General features: G+C 40.8%; 1 protein-coding gene across 1 annotated transcript in view; it reads right to left on the bottom strand. All coding sequences in view use genetic code 11, as the record gives it.

The window, feature by feature from the left end:
* Positions 1-22,588, bottom strand: part of EGR_01197 (Monocarboxylate transporter) — a gene marked incomplete at both ends in the record, with an annotated part of 24,552 nt that extends 1,964 nt beyond the window's left edge. Inside the window, 8 exons of the mRNA XM_024490446.1 lie at positions 670-874; positions 4,280-4,489; positions 6,329-6,506; positions 10,975-11,374; positions 11,894-12,002; positions 16,090-16,280; positions 18,703-18,846; positions 22,540-22,588. Coding sequence (XP_024355265.1) covers positions 670-874; positions 4,280-4,489; positions 6,329-6,506; positions 10,975-11,374; positions 11,894-12,002; positions 16,090-16,280; positions 18,703-18,846; positions 22,540-22,588 — 1,486 coding nt within the window. The remainder of the gene's footprint in view (positions 1-669; positions 875-4,279; positions 4,490-6,328; positions 6,507-10,974; positions 11,375-11,893; positions 12,003-16,089; positions 16,281-18,702; positions 18,847-22,539) is intronic.
* Between the last annotated feature and the right edge of the window lie 210 nt (positions 22,589-22,798).

Here is a 22,798-nt window from a genome sequence, read left to right as displayed (position 1 = left end):
AAATCTCCCAACTCTTCTGCACTGGTCAAAGGTCAAAAGCTGCTTCGACACTAAAAGCGCACTAACCTTTCAAAATTGGGCATGTCTGCAAACAATTGCTTTCGCCGCTCTCGCAGACTGATTCTTCCAAGATTAGACAGGCGCTCCAAGCACTGGCTATATGCTTGCAGAAATGACTGCCGACACCTGATCCGTCACGAACAGGACCATCAATCACAGATGCACAGTCTAGCATTTTCAAGTTGTTGGCATTTTTTTTTCAACTATCTAACAGCTGATAAGTGGATCATCCTATCACCGTGTGCTTGAAATCTTCCGTATGCGTAAATTTTTGGAATAGTTCTTCGTATTTGCTCACAAGAAACAGTTTATCACCGCATCTTCTATGCCACATGAATGCATTGACTACCATTTTAGCCTGCCATCTTGACTACAGCTGTTTGAAGTGAATTGCCTTAAACACGACACATGTGCCGACTGGCAGCACGGGCCTTGTAGTGTAGGACAGAATACACTTGGTACTTATTACAGGACGCAGTAGGTGGTAGCTTTATTATGTGCAGCTGTAAAGTAAGCCTCAGTTTGATTCAAAAATCCTTGTAATTTAAAAACTGAGCATCATTATGCTAAGCTTGGGTAGAAGTAAGCATTGGAGTTGTGGAAACGCACCGATGACAGCCTGAGCAGGCACGTACAGTAGGCCAAGATTGACCATCATGATGGCGAGAGACTTAGCTAAGCGTTCCGGGCCAACCCAGTCGGAGAGGACAATTATCATTTGCGTCATTGCGGTCCCGCTACATACGCCTTGCAGTGCAAAGCAGATGTAGTACGCTGCCGTCTGTGCGTTTGTTGGGGAGCCCTTGAGGAGCCTCTATAATAGAAAGTCGACTTCGAATTTAGTAGGGGTTGCATTCATCCTACCTCAAAGTACTCATTGTGGAAGGGAGGGAATCTTAAATCTGTATTAAAACATTTATTTTACTTATGCATTCATTCACAAGGACTCTTCAATTTGTACAGTTCAGTCACCACGCTGGCTCCATCATGCTTCGTTCAAACCTAAATAAACCCAACTCTTCGCCACATTGGCAAACCTGCTTCCGGATTCGAGATGACACGGGTGTTACATCGGTGCCAGCAGTAAGCATAATCAATAAGAAAGAACAAAAAACCAGACTTTTGTGGTTAGAAGAGGAATATCCACTGCAAATGGTGGAATTTGTAGAGACTCACAACAAAAAGGCTATCAAAACTGTCAACTTCTGCGACATCCCAAGCCCTGATTCTGCATAATGGCCAGTGACTGAGCAAGACTAGATTCTAATGGAAGAGCCCCTTAGAGAAATGCATACCATTTCGTTTTAAACAGAGTAGAGAATGACACGATACTCCTTATGTTGTTGTCAAATGAACACAAATGAGTATGAGGTATGCCCGCTCCAAGGTATCGGCAGGCCTTTAGAGCTACTTTTCACTCTCGATGAAGGTCTAAGAAGGAGTGCGGCATTTAGGTGTTCTAAACAGATTCACAGAATGTACTGCCACTGATGAGCCAATAAACGCTCTTGCAATGTTGAAAATGCATTTGCAGTATCCTCGTTTCTGGGTTCAATTCACAGGAAGCAAATGTGTGAAAAGGGTAAGTGATGGCAACGATGTCGAAAACAGGAATAGAACCATGTGGTAAAATGTTTACTTCAATCATATATTTACAATTAAAAAATTCCAGACTGGGACCCCTCATCACGTAATTGGGAAAGACTCGAAGGCCATGTAGTACCACAGGAAAGAACCAGCTCCTGTCGGCTGACAGGTGTAAAAAATAAACGAACTCTGAAACACCTCCCAAAGCAATTGTCAATTTTCATAGTTAAAAAGTTTTGGCGGCTGTGGCGCCGTGCGGATTGCGCAAGCCGCGAGGGTCTGTATAAACAACAGGTCAACTCGGAAGCGGGATGGCACCTTCGTTTGATATAAACAATCAGTTAAAGCGAGGAACGATTATGCTAAAGAATGCAAACCAAATGAGTGAAACTAGAAAGCTGACACTTTTCACCTACTGTAAATAGAGAAAAACACATACTTTGCGATTTTAGTGTGACGTCATTTGAACTTTAAATTCCAAATTCGATTTTAAATTCTACTTAGAATAGGTGTTGCGGCGTATCTAAAAATTTCAAACACAAGTGGCACCACGTAAACGGATTTGTATTCAACTACCAAAACTCATCCACTACAAATATTTTAGTTGGAAGTAGCGGATTTATATAAGTTTATGAAATCGTAAGCGATGAAGACAATAGCAATGCTACGTAAAATGCGTCATAACATATTTAACTGCGTGGAATCTTCAATCTCCCGCGATTGGGCTATCGTGTTCATGGCACGGCATGCCATTTGGATCACTCTGACTAATGGTCCCCGAATCCTTTTGTGTAGTTATAATAGTTACCTAGGTACACAGAATTCAATGATGATTTTAGGTTTCATCCATGGAATCAGATTGAACTCCAAAATAAAACTGAACCTAATAGATTAATAGTGGCACTTTTGAGGAATATTTACCCTCCAATAAACCGACTTACATCTCTTTGAATAAATACACAAATGAGAGAAATGTATCCAACAATGAAAGCCCATAACTTTTAGACTTTTACTCTTTTATTTAATTTGGCATCAGATCTCTGAACTTGAGCACTCGCTCGCTTTAGAAGTTTTCAAAACGATATTATTCTCAAAATTAACAAACCGGCACTAAGAAAGCCGTTGTTGAAAAAAGCTTTCTTGCGATAGCCTATTAGCTGTAGGTAGTAACGGACAAAAATGTGAAGAAGAAGCATTTTCTCAGATAGGGACGAAGCAAAATTGTGGAGGTTGCATTAACCCTTGAGAAAGGAGTTTAACAGTAAAGCAATCTCCATTATCGAGAGCTGTCAATGACTGCAAAGTGAGGCTAGTAGGAGGGTGCTTCTAAAAAGATGAGGCTGAGGAACCCCCACTTTAAAAGTGAAGAAAGTGCTTAAAGTTGAAAATAACATGCAATTAAGGAAAAACTAGAAATTCCATTACCATAGTAGCTAAATAAGTGCACTCATTGAAGGCGGCATCGGAAGTTCACACAAGTGTAATGGACTAGCTTAGCAGTGACGCAATGAGGAAAAGTGGAGCATGAAGGTAAAGGAATGCCAAAATTTGCTTATTTACCAACCATTCAAAACACATTCCCATACGCACGTTTTTAACGGATTTGCAAAACGAGTATCTCAAAAGGAAGTAATAAAATAAAACTGACTTTACTCTGAGAAATTTATTTTCAAGGTGGACCCAGAAACAGCAGTAGCATAAGGAGTGATTTGGAAAATGAGACCGAACAACCGAAGGGTGGCTTTTGGTCTTATTTTTGCACTAAAATCCATTCTATGATTGAGCAGCCTTATTCCTCTAGATGCAACGGTTTCATTCTAAATTACGAATTAGTCATCATATTCGAAACGAATAAGGGTTAATGAACCTGCAGTTTTGAAGACGATAGAATATCTTTGCTCAAAACTACATACTGTCTTAAATGCAGTTAGAATGAAGCGTGAATTATCCTTTGCCTCCCCAGTGAACGAAATTTATTTATCGCTAAACTTCGGTGACTCGAGGAGATCGAAACCCAGATTCGTGAAATATTTTGATGACATTTTGTTTATCCATAAAAAAGGATATAATGGCACCCAAAATGAAGGCAAATCCTACTACTCAATTGCGTGTTGGTTTTTGCCACGCATTTAGAGTGTGGCATTTCACACTTGGAGCCTGAAAAGTCACATCATCGTGATGGATACAACATGCGACAGGCTGCGGGTTTCCTCGAAGGAAAAAGATCGCTAAAGCAGCTAAATGGTTATTTTAAATTCACAAAAAGTCGCCTTTTTTCAATCATTGCACTCGAGCAGATAACAGGCAAAAAAACTGCTTATTTTTCACCATTTTGCGTTTCAAGTGCCTGTTGGTCTCATAACATTCTCCAAAGAGCAGAATGATATTGACTTTAACAGGGTATGTAATCATATGAGTTTTATAGTAGCTATACCATTAGTTTATCATTCCTCGTCCGCGTCTATGAGAAAGTTACGTAAATACGCATGTAAAGCGACACAAAGGGGCACCAAACCTCTATTGCAAAGCCACAGCCTTACCGAAGTGGGCAGAAACATCGCTCAGAACCCCAGTACTTCAAAGAAGCATCCACAGAAAACACTTTCTGGGGACAGGAAAAAGTCACTCTTACTCCTTGATTTGAGAATGAAGAAAAGGTCTTAGGGGTCCATCCAATACCGGTAATCTGTCCAAAAGCGATGGCCACCGCAGACTCAACGAGCCAGGTTGCTGCAAGGAAGGTACCTCTACGACCCTTGCACATCGGTTTATCGGTCAGCCAGCCAAAAGAGAGTCTTGAAAAGAGATCCACTACCCCCGCGACTGCTATTGCCAAGTTAGTCTACAATACAAAAAAATAAGTAAAGGATCGCTTACAAATAACTAACAGATGATATGTTCATTGCCCCAAGACATTGGAACACAACGGCCATTCCTTGGTACAAGTCAGGCAGGAAACGTGCCTTTGTCAGTGGTACGTTTTGATAGCGTGAAAGAAGTGAAGATTTAATTGACGGTCCTTGAATTTTATTGCCCGCGAGTGGAATCCATTTGCTTAATGGTTTTCACAAGTCAGTTATGTGTTTCACCACTCACATTACACGTTGCTGAGATTTGCTGCTTACATGTTAATCTCGAATGATATTTTCACTAAGGCCAAGTAATTCTTCATTATTACTAAGAATAAGGGGTACTTATGAACGCAAAACGTGGAATTTTCAGGTGATTCGTTCCCAAGATCAAATTATTTGCTTAAAGTATTTCTGATCATACCTGTGCTTATGTGCAGTCTATGCTCAATCACACAGATTTCTACAATTGACAGGTTCCCACAAATGACAACCAATCATCCTAGCAAACCATATCGGCAATTCCCCAAACATTTTTGTCCACCTGATACCTATCATTGATAAATTACTTTATTGTAGATGACTGATAGCCCTAAGCTGTAATTCGCCCATCTGCAAATCTAAGATTAAATGGAATTGCATTAACCTATGATAAAATATACGTTTTTTCTTACGACTCATATAACTCGGCAAAACTGAAACGGAGTTAAATGTGTAAACTTCCGTTTGGGAAATCGCTTTGGAAATCTTGGGGAGAAGTAAACTTTTCACTTCAAAGTTAAGTTAAGGCTACTTTGACAGGGAGATTGGATTTAACCCATCTAAGAAGAATACTGCCATTTTATCAAATCGAAATCTCTCCAACTGCAGTAAGGTTTACCAAACACTGGTAGGGTAAACTCATATCCACATAGATGGGGCAGAGGCTATAATGGTAGCCAGTGAACCAGTAAGTCAAAAGCTAAACTAAAAAGTTCTTTTCTAACCCGTTTGAATTGTCCTAGTCACTGAAGCAAATGACGAATTAGCGTTTGGGAATTAAACTCGGATCTATAAACAATAATACATTTCACTTGAAATCGCAGAACTATTTTGACAGAAAAACAGGCGTCAGCCTATTTACTAATGCTTTAACAAATTCTCACCCCTCACCAACCCTTCTAGTTTGGACAAAATTGGACTAGCTTATCCGAAGAATGCGGTACTAAAGTACCTTCTTGCACGCCTATACTTGCCATTAACCAGTTTTTAATGGCTTGATGAATTAACGAGCTTCTGACAGCACCATAAAAATGCATACTTTTGCAACGAAAAACAATGTGTTCGTACAAGATATAAATTCTTTGGAAATTTGAACTTAGCTAGAGAATATAAAACCAGAGTAATTGAGTAATCTAATGGAGACTTTGTAGTTTATTAGCGGGAAAGGTGAAAACTGCTAGCCGTTTGAAAAATATTGTGGGTCAGAAAGGCTATTCAGACTGCATGTAAATCTAGGAAAATAATGAACTGCAAATACGACTGAAGCTGTAGCGATGAAGAATGCGCTTAATAAAATATGTACTGTATCTTCAATAAAACCTTTTCTTATCTACTGTATTTACCACGGATTCGCCTATTTCTGGAAGATCAGCTCTCTTAAACACGGCAAAGTTGACTGTATAACACTAGATGTGGGTCCCAAGCACTTCCCAAATAGCATCAGCTTAAAACTGGATAATTTAACAAATATCCAGCAAGATAATCACCTTTATTCTATAAATGTAACAACTTTAAACCAATTAGAACGAATGAAGATAGGCAAACCACTCAGATATTATGACACGACTTACCGTGTGAGCAGAGAAGCCAATTTGGGAACCGTATGGAGGAGCAATGAAGGATATTCCCACATCACCATTATCCGCAAACACCTTGCCGATGACGTAGATTATAAGGAGAGCCGTCGCCAGTCTGGCTCCTTTGTGTCCCCTCACCGGGGAATGAGAATACGTTACTGAGGCGTCGTCTCTGTGTGGGACGAGAAATGTGAGCCGTCAATTTAAAGGCAAGGATTCTGTTCCCGTCAAATATGCTATCCGTGGTACTACACCAGAATACTGCACCTGACTAGAGATGGATGGATGTTAGACAGTGTGGATGGCCGGATCGAAGTAACTTCAAGGCAGGAGAACTATCAAAATCACGTCAACTACTCCAATCCTAGGTAGTGCATAACGAATAGTGATGGCGCGAAACTTTACTGGATAGAATCGAACTGCTTACAGTGCAAATATTAAAAAGATGACTTAAACACACTACACTCCCATACGTATTTTCAAAATGCAAACTGAGTGGAAATGGGGAACGAATGTAAGACGTAAGCCAGCAAAGCTACTTCATTTTGTGCACTTTGTTGAACGGTTTTGCCTTTAGGCAAATGTTTCTGAGAAAAGTTTGAAGCGTAAAATGCAACCACCGTCGAGCCTTTGGCGACATATGGTAAATGGATCTCCTACAATGACATTAAAGATGCATCCACTGACATCGAAACAATGCACCACCATCGTTGATATCGGTGGTCTTTTTAACTTGATGAAAGACATTGCATGATCTTCGTATTCTTACCGTGTGTGGCTATGCTATATTCAATCTCCATATGGTGGCCGAAACAGGAGAGTGACCACAGACAGCGCCGATGATGAGCTCAAAATGAGGACTGTGTAGCAGGACATCTATTTTAATTCTATTTCTGACTGGCCAGACTAGTCCAATCCCTTATGGTTCCACTAAAGGATGAATATTTGCTCATGCTTTGTATCTTAATGGCATCTCAAATCTCCTCCACGTTCATTATAAAGTTACTTCCACGTTCACTTGGTTTATAAGATCCTTGGAGATAAAAAAAATATTGTAGCCCCTACACTTAGTCCTCAAAATACCTCTTCACTGTGTATTTTCAAAAACCATTATAGTGCCGAAGTGTTATCTAGATGCGTCCATGAGAGTGGGGTAAGAATGATTCAGAATATAACGTGATTAGTCTCTACTTGAAGTGATGTGAACTTAGCTTAAATTTCTGACAAAGGTGTGTGGAATAGCTGAGTATTTCCTTACGAAGAATGCACCAAATCCATAAACCCAAGCGTTGTAGTAGAAAACTAGGCGGGATTTCACCACGTCTACCGAACACTGACTAGCAAAAGACATGAGAAGGAGGACTGTTAGGATTAACAACTTCAAAGTAAAACAGGGAGAAATTGCTGCAAAAAATGCTTTATGGAAAACTATTGCAAACTAAATGCATCGGTGCCACCTTTGTGCAATTGCAGTCGTCCTATGGGAAAAGCAGCACATTATTTAACAGTAAGACCAAACAGACGGAAGCTAGAGTTGACATGTGGCGTCAAAAAATGGCCGCCTCTCCAACAAAAATCTTTTGCTAACAACTACTCTGATAATTAAACAGCCGGCCCGGGTGGGAGTAAATCAGTAGTAGTAGGACTTGCTAACCATCAGGAGCCAATAAATAGATATTCAGAGTTGCTATAACTGAAGAAGATAGGACTGATAGATTGTTAAACAAACTGCTACAAAAGTTCATCTGCAAGTATCGTCTAAAAAAACGTGTAATTCTAATAGTTTCGGCTTTCAGAGTCCACAATAAAACAAAGGTTTTTCTAACACCGATCACGGTTGGCCGAAACTAAGAAGGACAACCTAGGCATATCACATCGTTTACAGCAAAAACAGGAAGTAACATCGGCACCTGTTCGCTAAGCAGTGCCTAACAAAGTCAAGAATGCAGGGCAGAATAAGAGCATATCCTAAAAGGCCTTGCTGACAAGCCGAGACCTTATATAAGCACCATTTTTTGAATGAACGATTTCGAGTGGCAGAAACACTGAGCTTGAGAAGATATTTTGAACCACGTTAATACGTTTTTCTAGAACTCCAAACTAATAACAGCACAAGACCATGTAGGGGCTAATTTACTAAAAAAGATAGCAATTTAAATTCATTTATGGAATCAAAAAGGTGATTTGAGAATCACCAATAATTTAGCTATCTCCTTTTATCGTACCACATCCTTTACAGTTCTACTTTATATTCGTGGCTCCCACTACGATAGTAACTCCATCAGTTCGTTCAATTTTCGTATACGAATAAGGATATATAATTTGAAAATACTGAGACAACTGAACAAATTTGAAATTCCCTATGGAATATCAGTTATTGATTGCACTCTAACTTCGAAAGATTTTAACAATTGCAATATTGGCGTATTCGACAACAAGAACACTCTTCAGTCTTGCGTTCCTCACAAGAATGACCGATAAACTAGACAAAACGGGCCACTGAGTTACTAAAAGCAGACAACTGGGTATCCTATACAGATTTTCCACCCATTCATCGTCGTTCCCTTTTATTTTTATTCAAACTACTTTGGCTTAATGGCTTTTGATAGAAAATGGAGAGAGCGACTTCCGTGACTGAAGTTCGGCAGGTTATACGATGTAGATGACACTAACACTAATTGTGTGATCCGTGGTAAATCGGATGACAGCGCACCTACGTCTAGCATTAAAGCCGGACGGAACACGCAAGCGCACGCAAGGAGGATTTAACAGTGCCGCGAGTGCAGGGATGCAAATGACAGTGCCCGGGTCCAGTAAGTAGTATTCCCAAGTCGTTCGCAAAACCGATGTAATTTATCGGGTTAAGGAGAACTTTGGTGTATAGATGGAATGTCTTACACGCTCATTTGGATGTCATAAAACGTCAAAGGTGCCGGCTCATGTGAAATTTTCCCACTTCACTAAAATAAGAAGAGACATTTTGGAGTACGCCAGGAACGCGGACAACCAAACGAGAAGGGAACGCACCCGGACATGAGACTTGGAGAACAATTTAGCCACTAAACAACCTCGTTTGCGTGAATGATTCATCAAATTTGGCAACAAAATGCGTCGTCCCCTTTCAAGGCTAGAAGTGAAAGCGTGCGCGCGCTTGCGTGGCAAATCACTCAATTTTGCATACAGGACTGAGGGTGTCTGTAGTGCGATGCAGGAGTCGCTTGACATAAATATTTACCATATTCCATTCATTCGCATGGCCGAAATACTAGCGGTTCCAATCTAAAAAAAAGCAAACAAAAAAGAGGCTTTGCTATTTGCATATTGTAAACGAATAAGATGGCAGTGAACGCAAAGCCAGCCGACAATGATTTCGGATTAAGAACCCAACGAAGTCGGCTGGCATCGATGAGTGCCACTGGAGAAAGGTGGATGGAAAACCACTTATAAACATTGATAGTGAACTGTTCGCAAACCGAGATTTCTGTCGAAACTTGCGTAAACCAAGAAAAACAGACAACCCCGAAATTAGGCTTTGAAATCGAAGAGAAGCGAACGGCCGACCAAACGAACAAATTATAAATGACCGGATGTGTATTTTCACTTCTCATTTATTCTGAGGGGCTTAGTTGGTTTAACAGTAAAATACTTAAACGCTTAAATTTTCGGCATGAGATATAAAGGGTTAACTGCATAAGCTAAGTGCGGATCAAGGCATGAGTGGGACTAACAACTCCATCAGAAGCCAGCAAGAGGCTATATTAGCCGCAAAACTGGCATACCTCTAAGTGTTAGGCTTTCTTTATGTACTCGGTGGTTCTTAAAAGAATTTGATCTCAACCACATTCTTCTGTAAAGTATGCAATCTGGAAGACCTTAAGATCTTCGGTACAAAGTTCCAAGTAATAGCATCGATAGGACTTTCAAAAATCAGCGAAATCCGTGTGACTTGGGTACAAGGAGTAGCCACGAAAGTGGTTTCATAAAAACTTAAAAGCATTCTAGAGTATTTCTGATACGATAATCTAAGAATTCAAACGTTACAGAGACGAAAATGCTCTCAAGAGTATTCAGTATACCCACATGCGTTTCCGATATTCAAGATCAATGGTGATTATATGATGGAGTTAAAAATGCTTGCCAAGTGGACAAACTCTAATGTGATAGAGATGGAAGTGTCTTCACAATATTGGGTGCAGCATAGCGCATTTATGATATCCTGTCAGTGATCTACCTGGCCTGATTAATCCACAAAGCTACCAGTTACTACTACATGCCGCTCACAGGAGTACCAACTTGCTTCAACTCCACGAATGTGGGAACGCCTTATCACATGAATCTAGACATATACTTGGGTACAATTTGATAGAACTGTGCTGGATACTTCACACACATGAGAAAAAGTGTACTGGCTGCTGATTGGGTTTGTTTACATTTCGTCAAAACAACCAGCAATGTGAAAACACTAGGGTCTTGACAACTTCTCTAGGTCAATCATTTAGCACTCCAAAATTGGAATAATCACACAGTAAGCGCTTAAATTGATCTACTTATTCTACGTGGTTTTTACTTAAACCACCCAACCACTGAACCAGAGTTTGTAGGCACAAAGTATGAAAGAAGAGAGCGAGGGGCGACCTTACCTATGCTGCAGCATGGAATCAATCTCCTTTGTTTCAATGTCATCAGCACTACCTCCCAGAGGACTGGGGATAACACTAGAATAGGGTTCCTCCTGTTCTTCCTCCATACGTCGGGAGATTGAGGACGAGCTGGGAGCAATATCTGCCTCGGAGACGGCGTCCACCACATGGCGTGGCATGAGAGCCGCGGTGACGCAAAGATGCAATGAGAAGGCCGACATGATGAGGGTGCCCATGCGCACCCCGTAGCGCTGCAGCACAAAGGTGACGAGACTGGGAAAGGCCATCTGACCCACCGACACACCGGCCACGCTCAACCCGTTGGCGAGGCCCAGCTTTTCGCGGAAGCAGCGGCCAACCACCGAGAAGATGTTAAAGTAGACACAAGAGAAGGAGAAACCTGAGTAGAAAATCGAATGGTTACAAATATAACCCTTGAGTCAATGTGGTGATGCTTATGCCTGCATGTGCTTCATGCATTATTACTGGGTTTAACAGGGTGGTAACCGATCTTTGATGTCCCAATTGCGTGCGAATTATAAAGTTGATGAAAGGCAAATCTCAAGATGATCTACTCTGGAAACAAAAATGGGAGTTATTAAGGTTCCTGGGGTTCTAATTCCAGTTTGATGTCACAATAGGCAAGTCACGATAAAATAGCATTGCCATCGACCCCATTCGATAAAGTCCCAACGAAATTAAAGGTCATTCGAGGAATTAAATGTCGCGTTCTCTTACCTTATAACTAAGGGTAAACGAAGCAAATAAGCACATATTTTATACTACAGTATTTTCTAAAAGGCTGCAGTGAAAATAGGTGGAAACGACAAGCAAACAAACAAAAATAACTGTTTATTTTTAGGGTCATCTAATTATGGGGACCTATGTGGATTTTGAATTTGTTAACGGATTTTCGTACTCCAGGCGGGCCGTTGATGATTAAGGCCTGGCTTAGTAAGTTCATTCGTTTCAGCATCGCATTGCCACAAGGTTCTTTCGGGAACCTGGTATTCTGAGTTTGGCGGCCGCTAAATTTATGACAAGAATCTTTGGTAGGGGTTAGATTTGAGAGATATAATACAGAGAAAAAAGGTGAATTCCATTGAAAATTGCACGATTTACGGAAGCAACTGGTTATGCTGCTGTCGATACAATGAAGATAGCTTGAAAATAAGTGGCATAGAAAAAAATGCTTAGACATTTGAAAACCGTTAATAAACGCTAGCAGCAATCAGATCTACCAGTTAGGTCAAGCTACCGAGTTTGAAACTCAACGCAACTAAGACAACATTTTAAACTTTTCTTGAAAACGGCGATAAACAAAAGCGTAATTCGGGTAAAATAAGAAGAAAAAGGGGTGTTTGGAATGGGTGAAAGCCTGCAAATTCCGATCCGAATAATCAAAGTGGCGATAAATATTCTTCGATAGGCAAAGGGTGTCAAGCAAATGAGCCCATGCCGTTTAAAGGACAAACTTCCCCAATTGATCCAACATGCTCACGCCATCATCCATAATTTCTACCTTTCAGTAAAGCCCATAAAGGGAAATAGAATTTGAATTTTAGGATAAATTATTGAAATATTTCGACATTATCAACTAACAAGCAAATCGTAAAGTGTGGGAACCCACTAGCAGAAGCAGTAGTAGCCTAGATGTACAAGCATCCGATTTACTAGTAATTTTGAGTACTTTTAATAGCGATGGGAACAAAATATACTTCAATGAAAACCACAGCTCGAATAGAGACACTAGAAAAACCCAAGCTGCGAGATTGCAATGGTTCATGGTAGTGAATATTGAAACGTCACCGAAAAAATAACGGATAAAAACCACAAAAACAATCAAAATATGGGGTGATGTTTGTTAGTGAGGGTCGTGCAGCAAACGGTACCCCCAAGACGTCCTTGTAACAGGAAAATCTGTGCCTCGAGCTCAGCTAAGCCCAAATAATAATTGCACTTTTCACTTAGGCACTTTAAATCGAGGAATGGTTTGTTGAAAGAACAACCATTTCTGGTCAAGAGGCGTTCTCATTCATGCGGTTAGTAAATGGGAATGCAAATGCAAAAAATGATTCTGGAATAGTTAAAACTGTCAAAGAATAGTATTTTCCCCTCAGTTCTCCGTGATTCAGCCACCAAGCTGGAGGTTTAAGGCTCCGTTCTGCTGTCTGTAATATACTTATTGTTGCTGTGCTGTACTACTTGTATTGCACAGTGGGAATAAACGCAGCATATGCTATAATGTCTTCAAGAGTAGCCCGGGCACCATACTACGGCAATTGCTTTAGCCTCATTTCCATTAACGATGTAATCCGAAACAAGACAGCTGATTGAATAGATACCTTAGAAGGGAAATGGATAAGGTAAAAAACCACGACAACAGACCTACATAGTAAAGCGCAGAAGCAGAAACCCCATGATCTCTTTACATACAACTTCGCAGTTGAAGGAGGACAATTCTTCTCTAAAGATTATCCGTTCACGGTCTTAGGAACAGCATCCAATGAGTCACCGAGACCTTGCGCGCTGTTGACATTACAAGCACTCACGCAAGGCCATACACGCTTACACACTGTGTACAACCAAAAGACTCGAGTATTTAAAAATTTTGCAAAAAAATTTGTTTCCTCATTCCTGTCGCAAACAGAAAGAAGACGTATTTTAGATGGATCATCTCAAAATTCGCCTTAAAGTTATCGAAACGGGTCGATTTTAAGGATTCTGCACTACAGGAAGATTTTACCATTTCCTCGATTATTAGAAATGTAAATCACGTACTATTTTGTCAACCTGAAAGTTAATAATGACGAAAAAAGCATAGGGGGATAGGGATCGACGAGAGCATCACAGAGATTCCATATCATTAATCAGGGGGTTTAAAAAGGGGATGTCCACGTCTGAATCACAAAGCAGTTAAAACCGGTGGATTTTTGATACGTCACTGTATCTCAACCTTAACATCGAAGCGCAGCATTGGCTTCCTTTCCTACGCCCCATTTCGTGGACAGACCAGTGGACGAGGGGGATCGCATCGAGCGAAAACTGGCGATCTCCCACCAAGGAATGGACAGTGATATTGAACTGGAAAATTGGATTGAGTTACAATACAAGAACGTATCTATTTTCCTCACTGAAATTCAACAAGATCTAAAAAGAAGCATTGAAGTTATTCCGACGTACCGGAATTAAAACGAAATTCGTGAACATACAACAACAATGTTCGACTCATTGGCAAGGCAAAGACAGCTTTTTAAAACAAAAAAAAAGCCAAGAAACAGTGCTTTATCAATGGAGGCATAATTTTATTCCCAAATTCGGGCAAATTAGAGTCCATAATCAACAAACTGTTTACTCTTGCCCATCCCTGAACTTCTTGAGACCACTTTCTTAGGGCGAAAATAGAAGACATCGTTCACTGTCTTTCACTGGTCTTGAGGTACATCACACAAAATTAATTTCCAATTTCTACACGAGGACAAGACCCTCGCAACATATGATCGCATATGCGCGTATGGAATCCCAAATATCCTTTTCTATGGGTGGTAAGCTATCGGAAAATGGGGTCTTTCGTTAAAACCTTTAAGAAGCGTAGAATGCAAGAAGGCGTCTACCCAAAAACAAAACGTATTAGTATTGTAAGTCCAACCCCCAACCTCACTTTGTGTCCGTGGAACGAATTGTTTAAACATAAAATAATTTACTTTCTTCGTGCCGGAGATAATAAAACCGATATGGTAGGGTTCCGGTTCCCGCTCATATTTTTAGCTATCAATGTGATCTTTTCTCCCAACCCTGAGTGGTTGTCATAATTTACACCTTCCCTCCGTTGAAATTGGCAGATGAACAAAATTGACTGATAACATTTGTACGACTAAAGCATTGACACTATTTTAGGCTCTATGGAGTAATTAATACAACGACGATAGAGTTTTCTTTCTCACTAATAATTTCTGAGGTTCTTTGCCTTTTTTTGTGGACAATAATAATAAAACATTTCCACCAGTCCACAGTAAAATTGACGGATAATCATCTCTAGATAAACAAATCCAAGTTGAGCATGGTGTGAACAAAGTGATGCGATTCAGAAGCAAATTCTGCAGAGTAATCTGAACCCACATCAAGGCTTCTAATTCTAAACCCTCATACAAAAAGATATGCTATAGTGGTGTTACCACCCACAGTGGTAGGTTTCAGGTGTGTTCAAGTGCATAACAGTAGACGGCACACAGATTAAATCCGGTCCAATCCAAACATTACGAATTAAAATCTGAGGTTACGAGGGGTAGCGCGTGAATGCAACAATGTGTGGCGATGAACCAAATATGCTGTGATCCAGGGCGTAAATCCCGCGGACATTCGATTCGACAGACGAATTCAATCGCAACACGGTAACAGTGGAATGCCCAGTCATCAACAGTAAGACAAGTAAGTAAATGGTGTAAGCTTTTCAAAAGCAGCCCCACTTTTGCCAGTGACATGATGGTCGTCAGTACCCTACCGAGGCGGTCATTTCTGTGCATATTTGGCACGTCGGAACAGCGTAAAACCTGGTATAAAATGCACAAGAGACGAATTGTGCTCCAAGAGCAGTGAGCAATTTGGAGCCTTTGCGCACGATGAGTTCCAAGGTAGCAATCACAAGGTGAAGCAAACTCGCCTAGAATGATTCAGCCGTAGTGACAAATCCTTGTATCCTGAAGCAACTTTCATGGTAATGATTGAACGCTGGATTGAGGATCGAAGTATAAATTCTGTTTGGTTTAAAACTCCCTCGCAACTTGTTAAATACATTCTTGAAGCATGATGACTACTTGATTTTGCTATAATTCAATTTGTTTCTTACCGTTGAAGCTAACTAGGAAGCAGCAATTCTGAAATATGGTGATGCTGACATCTCCAATAACTTGGTGCTACATTGGCCACTTCAGTAACTGGTCGCAAATAAAGCAGAAGAGACTAAACTGAAAATGGAGAGGGAGATAATGAGCCATTCGCACTGCTTATTTCTATTCCAAGTGCGCGTATTGAACTGGTCAGCTATCCCGATCTAAATGCAAACGCGAACCGGTAGATACTTATAACAGCAGTCTGATCATCTGATCAAGTACTAACACAGTAAACTGTGCCACGAAAAAGACATCGCAAACAAGATAATTTACCTACACCTCCGCCAATGGCAATGGCCCAGACAGTGACGGTGGGTGCGACAGAAGCGACAAGGAGACTGATGCAGGCACTGATACCACCGATCATCACAACCGCTCGATCACCGATGCGCTGCACCACAAAGTGGTTTGGGAGGGCTGAAGTGGGCAAAAGAGCCGTGATTATAGGATTTTCTGCCAGCTCCACTGTGATTCCAATAATTCTCAAGTTTGAGATCAAGGATAGCCCAAACTCTGCATGCAATGCAGGTGATTGGCAAAAAGAATGTAAGGCACCTATCGGCGAAGGTGCCTCAACACCTGGGGATTCCAATTTACAGGTACACAGCAAAATAAAGATGCCACTGTGGCAATGCTACACGCAGTAGTGTCACTTTCAGTCGCCATATATGTAGGAGGACAGTCCAGTCGAGTCAAGGCACTAATAGGTAAGACCGGACTGAGTGCATCCTAAGAGGGTACAGCGTGTGGTGGTTAACAGTTTCCTGAAAGTCAAGGCATAAAACTCGTCCTCATGGATATCCATTCGTAAAAACGACTTCAAGAACAGTGTAAAGCCATTGTAGGACACTCAGGGACACTAATATTTATACTGGCGTCAACGGTCGAAGACGGTCTTACCTCCACCACCGTGGTAACCCTCAATGCAAAAACTCAGCAATCATTCTTGTGAACATTCAGACAGCACATCCGACGCCTGTCTGATTCTGAACATCTGGCGGACGCATAATCATCCGTGGATCTGTACGAGATGCGAACCTCCTTGTACAAACTTTCAACACAATCATTCCCAAGGATTAATGAATATGAACACAACCCACACTGGGCACTAAGACACCTCTCCGTACTTCAGCGCCAATGACAAGGCGAAGGCAGCTGTTCCAGGATGATTCAGTCTTGCTATCAATTTTTCTTCCATGTAAAAGCCCTTTGAGCACTGTTTAATTGCTTTGGTGCGTTCAAAAATGAGAAATAAAAAAATAAAAGCCATTTCTACTTTTTAAAAAGTGCCCTTTTTTGCCTTGAACACCACGGGAATGGATAAAATCGGGTGCAAAAGACTAGCTTCTTTCCCAAAACGGAAATGAGTTGTCGCTAACGTGTTGCATCAGTGTATTCACTTTACTTCAGTAAGTAAGGGTACTTAAGAGGTTAAGAAGGATACGCCTTGTGCAATTTACGCGAATTACGGTTAAACAGACGCTCAGGCCACGAAATACCCAATGGAAACAAATGGAGAAAAAACGAAACCAGGAGGAATGTCCCTCTGAATAATAAGAGGCATTGGTTTTACTTAGCATTCGAAAAACAAATTACAACCTTTCCTTGTCCTTTTAAAAAACGAGAAAGGAAATGAAAATTGATCGAAACCTTCACTTTTAGGGGAACTTAACGCACATGGGGTAGTCATTTATCATCATTTCTAACGGATACACGTTTGATTGTATAATTACCTTGTTTACCAAAATAAGTTTGTCGTAAATACTTTTAACAAAGATCTGTCACTACGAACAACTGGAGTAAATGCCCAAAATACCGCTCGGAAAATTAGTTGCTGCACCCATGCATCTATCAAAGCAGGTTGAAACCGAAAGGCAAAATAAATTGCAGCAGATGAAAAATTAATGGGGTACCTGTTGATTCTATGTGTCGGAACTAGAAGTAAATTTCACATGCCATTGCATTCAGCCTGTGGAAACGAAATGTGTTTAAAAGTCACCAGAATTAGGGGAACGGAGAATTGGTCCATGTGAGAGAGGTAGGACCACAGAAAATTGCCCTTCTCCACGTACTCTTATCAATTGGCATTCACAGGCGTCTAAGGTCTATGAACTCTAACAAATTTGGCTGTTCCCCTTCGCGTAGCATTAAAGGCCCATCGAACTTTATATTTCAAGACTCCGGAGCTGTTGCAGCGAAAAAAACAATAATTCTGAGGAAAGGAAACTCGGAAATCAGACACTCAGACGATGATTTTTGGCTCAGTCAGGGAAAGTGGCCGCCCCATGGGACTTTTCGCCTCATCTTCCAATGATCGATCAAGGAGGGAATTGGATGGGTGGAACTTACTTTAAAAGCCTGTTTCACATAAAATAACAGATCTCTCATAGCGTATGCTTAACCGCGACGTTTTACCACTGGCAGCTTTCCAGCCCTCCTTTACGCTAACGGTAAGCCGGGGTCATAGCCCAAAACATGATGGCTAAATCCGTGATTCACTTTGTGGATTCACTCATTTGTTTTTTTTAAATTAGAGGGATTTTTTAACACTGAATGACTGGTAAATAAACATTTCTGGTCATAAAATGATGTGATAAGTCGGAATTGCCTCCATGGCGTAAAATTTTTGCTTTAATAAGCTCTCAAAATTTCCACTGGGCAGTCCCGCCTGCTTCAACCCATTAAATTGAAATTGGCTTAGAGGAAATAAAGGAAAAAATAGGCTAAGCTATGCTCTCAAAACCTGTAACAAAATAGCTGAGAGAGGAAAAAGAAAGTAAAGAACGTGCGAATCCGTGCCCTGGGAGCCTAGGTGGATATTGAGAGTAAAGCGACTTACAAAGGATAAACATAAGCATGTAGATTATGCCACCCGTTAGGGTGAATATCGCAGTGGGCGCCTCGAATTCATCCTGAAAGGCATCCATGATGATGCCATATGACTTGCCCAATCCACCCAGCAGAAAGTTTGCGATGAAACCACCTAGACGAAAGAAAAACAATTCGGATGTAAATTTAGGATAGTGCTACATCCCCGGTTTTCGCATAGACAAGAAAGAAGAATTTCAATCCCCATGGAGCAGTTCAGTCACAGTGCGACTTGCAGTAAGATGAGCCGTCTTTAATGCCGTTTTCCGAAAGATAAAGAAAGCATTAAAGCATTGGGATATTGAAGCATCAAAGAAAACACACACGACTCAGATTAACGAGACATTTGTGCTGGAAATAAGCAGTAAGGTCTATAATTTATTGGAGCATACTACTCCCAAGCACATTACAAGTAGCTTTTAAACAGGTATGGCAGACCATTGACTGTCTTACAGCCAAAAAGAAGACTGAGAATAACAAACAAGAGAGATGAATTTGATACTGATTGGAATGCCAGAACTAAGAAATTACCGACCAAGGATGTATTTATGTCTCATTATTTTAGTCTTCAATTTCTATGAATATTCAATTGAAGAGTAGTGTTAGACGTAAGATGAGTTTGGCACTGAACTGAGCGACTGTCGACCAATGAAGTGCTTGTACTTAAGACCTTCAATGACCTAAACAGCCCTACTCTTAGGTGCAGAGTGAGTTTTGGCCTGTAAAATGCATCATATTTTTTGTTATTTTTACTCCGCGGTTTGAGCAGTTACAACAGCCGGTAAGAAACATACCACGTAAACACGGCACCCTTTTGCCCATGGCAGCATGTCTTTGTGAGCCTGCCAACCAGTAGGGTGGGAAGGCTGTTTCGCATTACTTGGCTTGTCCACGGCAAACGGATGGATGGTGGTGCGTATGCGTGTGGGTGTCTGCAGTTGTACCTACTGCCCCACCCTCTCTACCACGCCATTGCCACCACTGCCGCCACCGTTATTTCCCAGGTTGGATTTTGGAAGTATACTAAGTGTTTTATCACTTTTAGTGGTCGAAGCACTAAGCCGAAAATGCATTAATGGGTTCCAACCAAAATCTGGAATCGGATACGATCTACGAAGCTGGAAAACCGAAATAAGATCATCATCAAATTTTTGCAACATCTCCGATGAGAACAATCCATACACACCGTAGAATTAGCTTCAAATTCAAACATTATTTTTTTTTGATGGAAAAAGAGTAAGCATTACATTTTGAACCCAAAATACGAAGCATAACTTGAAGAAAGGTTCAAAAACAGTAAAATTACTGCTCATAAAAATGGGATTCAAGCACAGTGCAAGTGAACTAAATAAAATTTCAGCAGATAAAAGACAGCCGCATAAGTTTGAGGAATTGTTTTCCCTGAAAAAAAAATACAGACCCACCAAAATCTTCCTTTTACTGAAATATTAACCATCGAAACCCTCCTTCCTTCCGAACGAGACACAGGACAACTTCGGAATTCACTTTTAAAAAGAAAAATCCCGGCTTGAGGAGACACCTCCTTTTCGTTCAACAGCATATTCTACTCCTATCTGTTTATTTCACTTATTATGTGAATGTGACTGCCAGATCGCGAGTAGGGATGGTAATCATCACTTTGCGAAATATGACCGCGAAACTGACGGGGATGAAGCAGAAGAGGCTGTACCGCCCCATCCTAGGGTGCGGGTCTTGCCACGAGCAGATATGTTTTGCTGCAGTATGCGATATGAGGTCTTGCGCTGCCTTGCAAGAATGCAACTTCCTTTCTACTAGTTGACTAATTTCGATTGTTTCTTAGGGAGATGTTTTTATCGCACACCTTCTAGTTGCTTGGCCTTCAGCAAGCTAAAAAGTTCTGGCGGACAAATGCTTCGACACTTCACCATACACAGCAAATATCGTCTTTTGGGGGCGAAGTGGTGCGTGGGCCTCAGAATGGTGATGTGGGTGATGAGTAAAAGAATCGCTTGGGAATAAATGACTGATTACATACACCCATTTCCCGTCAAAAGTCAGTCAGCGAACGTTCCTTTCCCATAGTACATTTTTTGTGGTGTGAAAGAAGTGAGGAAAGTTAAGTGAAAAACAGTGATAGCTTTTAGAGCTTATGGTCCATCATGCGCTGTTAATACAAGTGAATAGCGCACATTCGCCGAGTAACTGCCCTCCGAGCTGAGGCAGGCGTCAGCTAAATGATTTGTCATTCGCGTTGCTGAAAGTTATCATTTACATGTTAATGCGGAATGATATTTTGTAATAGCGACACGTGAGTTTTTGGTGCTATCAAGAATGAAGTACTCCTTAGTGTGACGCATTGCACTTTGAGTGATGCATCAATACAATCAAGTGATTTGAGTCATTTCAGAACATACCTGTCCATTCATAGTATCCAATTCCATGTATTTTACAAGTTACAACAAGTGACAACACGTCGTTGCTGTGATCTACCCGGATAACCATAGAGAATATTTCGGTCACATGACAATTGATGCCAAAAACAAAAAGGGACTAGTTCGATGTTTGCCAATGTCCTGTAAAAAGCTCACATTTTCACTCAAAAATAGCGAAATATTTATTTGGTTTTCGCTAAGATTCTATAAGATTTCAATGAGGAGATCTAAAGAAAACAATTGAACGTATGAAAGTAATCTCATGATGAATGCGGACCGGTATTGCAAGCTTAAAACCGGTGTCTACACGAGAAGCTTAAGCAACTGGTACTTTTACTACCGTCCACCTGTTTCATCCGTGAGACGTACCTTATCAGGCATCTAAATCGAACCCAACTGTTCATGCTAGCTCAAAAAGCCGGAAACTGAAGCTAAAAGATTTACCATTGACAAATAAGTACAAAGTGTGAAGGCCACCGGAGGATTTAAGTGTGCAGGTTTACTTTTTAGTTGAATGATACCACTCTGTTAGTGAGAAGCATGGGTGAAGGTATCTATTTTGCGCTTTTTACAGATATCAAGCGATGTCACATGGAAATATCCATCGCCTTACTATTTTAAATAATTGTTTTGGGTGTAAAAGTCGTGTCACAGCTCTATGTATAGTAGGAACTTGCATAAACCCTGACATTACAGCGTAGTGAAAGACAAACGATATAACAGTTCAGTCATCGGTTAAATATTGTGTAGCGGGAACCCCTGTAAACCAAATTGACCGCGCAAAAGGTTCCTTAGCATCTAAAATATGACATTTAAGACCCGATTAAATTGGTGATGAGGAAATAAAACCCGCTGCAAGGCATGTCGTCGACCACTGATGGGTCGTTACACATATGCACGCAGTCAAAGCGCATTTTTATTTTAATGCTTGGTTACTGGTCCAAATTGAGTGTTTGAAGACGCAATATAAAACTCTCTCTCCAAGCGCCACAAACACAAACTAAGACGGTTTTCACGATTAGGGAAAAAGTCTTGCTTGTTTATTTTGAGTGAATAAAGGGTGGTGCATGAGAACACACATAATTACAATACTTGTTCAAGGTAGAGCCATTATCTGAGACGAACAATATATTATGCTTCACAGGTATGCATTGAGAAACGGGCTGATATGAGTCAAAGTATAAACTTCCAAAAAAAGTCTAATACCACCACTAGGGTAGACGCCATTGGCTACTGGAATTCATTTCATAACAAGAATCTGCAATTATCCTATTGTCGTTTACAACCATAAATTGTTCAAGTAAAAGTTTGTGAAAATCCACCAAATAACCATGGAAGACGAATTGTAACACAGCAGTACCATGCCTAGGTGGAAAAGGGAAAAGCAAACTTACCCAAAACAGTTCCCCAGGCACGAGGACTATCCACTACGACCGTCGCCATGACCAGGGAGTGAACAGACTCTTATGAAGCGCTGGAATAAAAGGTCAGAATGCGTTTAATGGAACTTAGTCTGGCAGCTACCTATCTCAAGGTCTAAATGGAAACACTTCCAGAACAAAAAGTGGGGGATCCGTCAAATGGAAACTTGAATTTATTACAAGATTGTGTTAACTATTCATGCCGTGGTGGTTAAAAAGGATAAAACCGGGT

The sequence above is a fragment of the Echinococcus granulosus genome (assembly GCF_000524195.1).
Source record: "Echinococcus granulosus chromosome Unknown EG_S00004, whole genome shotgun sequence".
NCBI classification, from domain to species: Eukaryota; Metazoa; Platyhelminthes; class Cestoda; order Cyclophyllidea; family Taeniidae; genus Echinococcus; species Echinococcus granulosus.
This window is presented reverse-complemented; position numbering and strand designations above follow the sequence as displayed.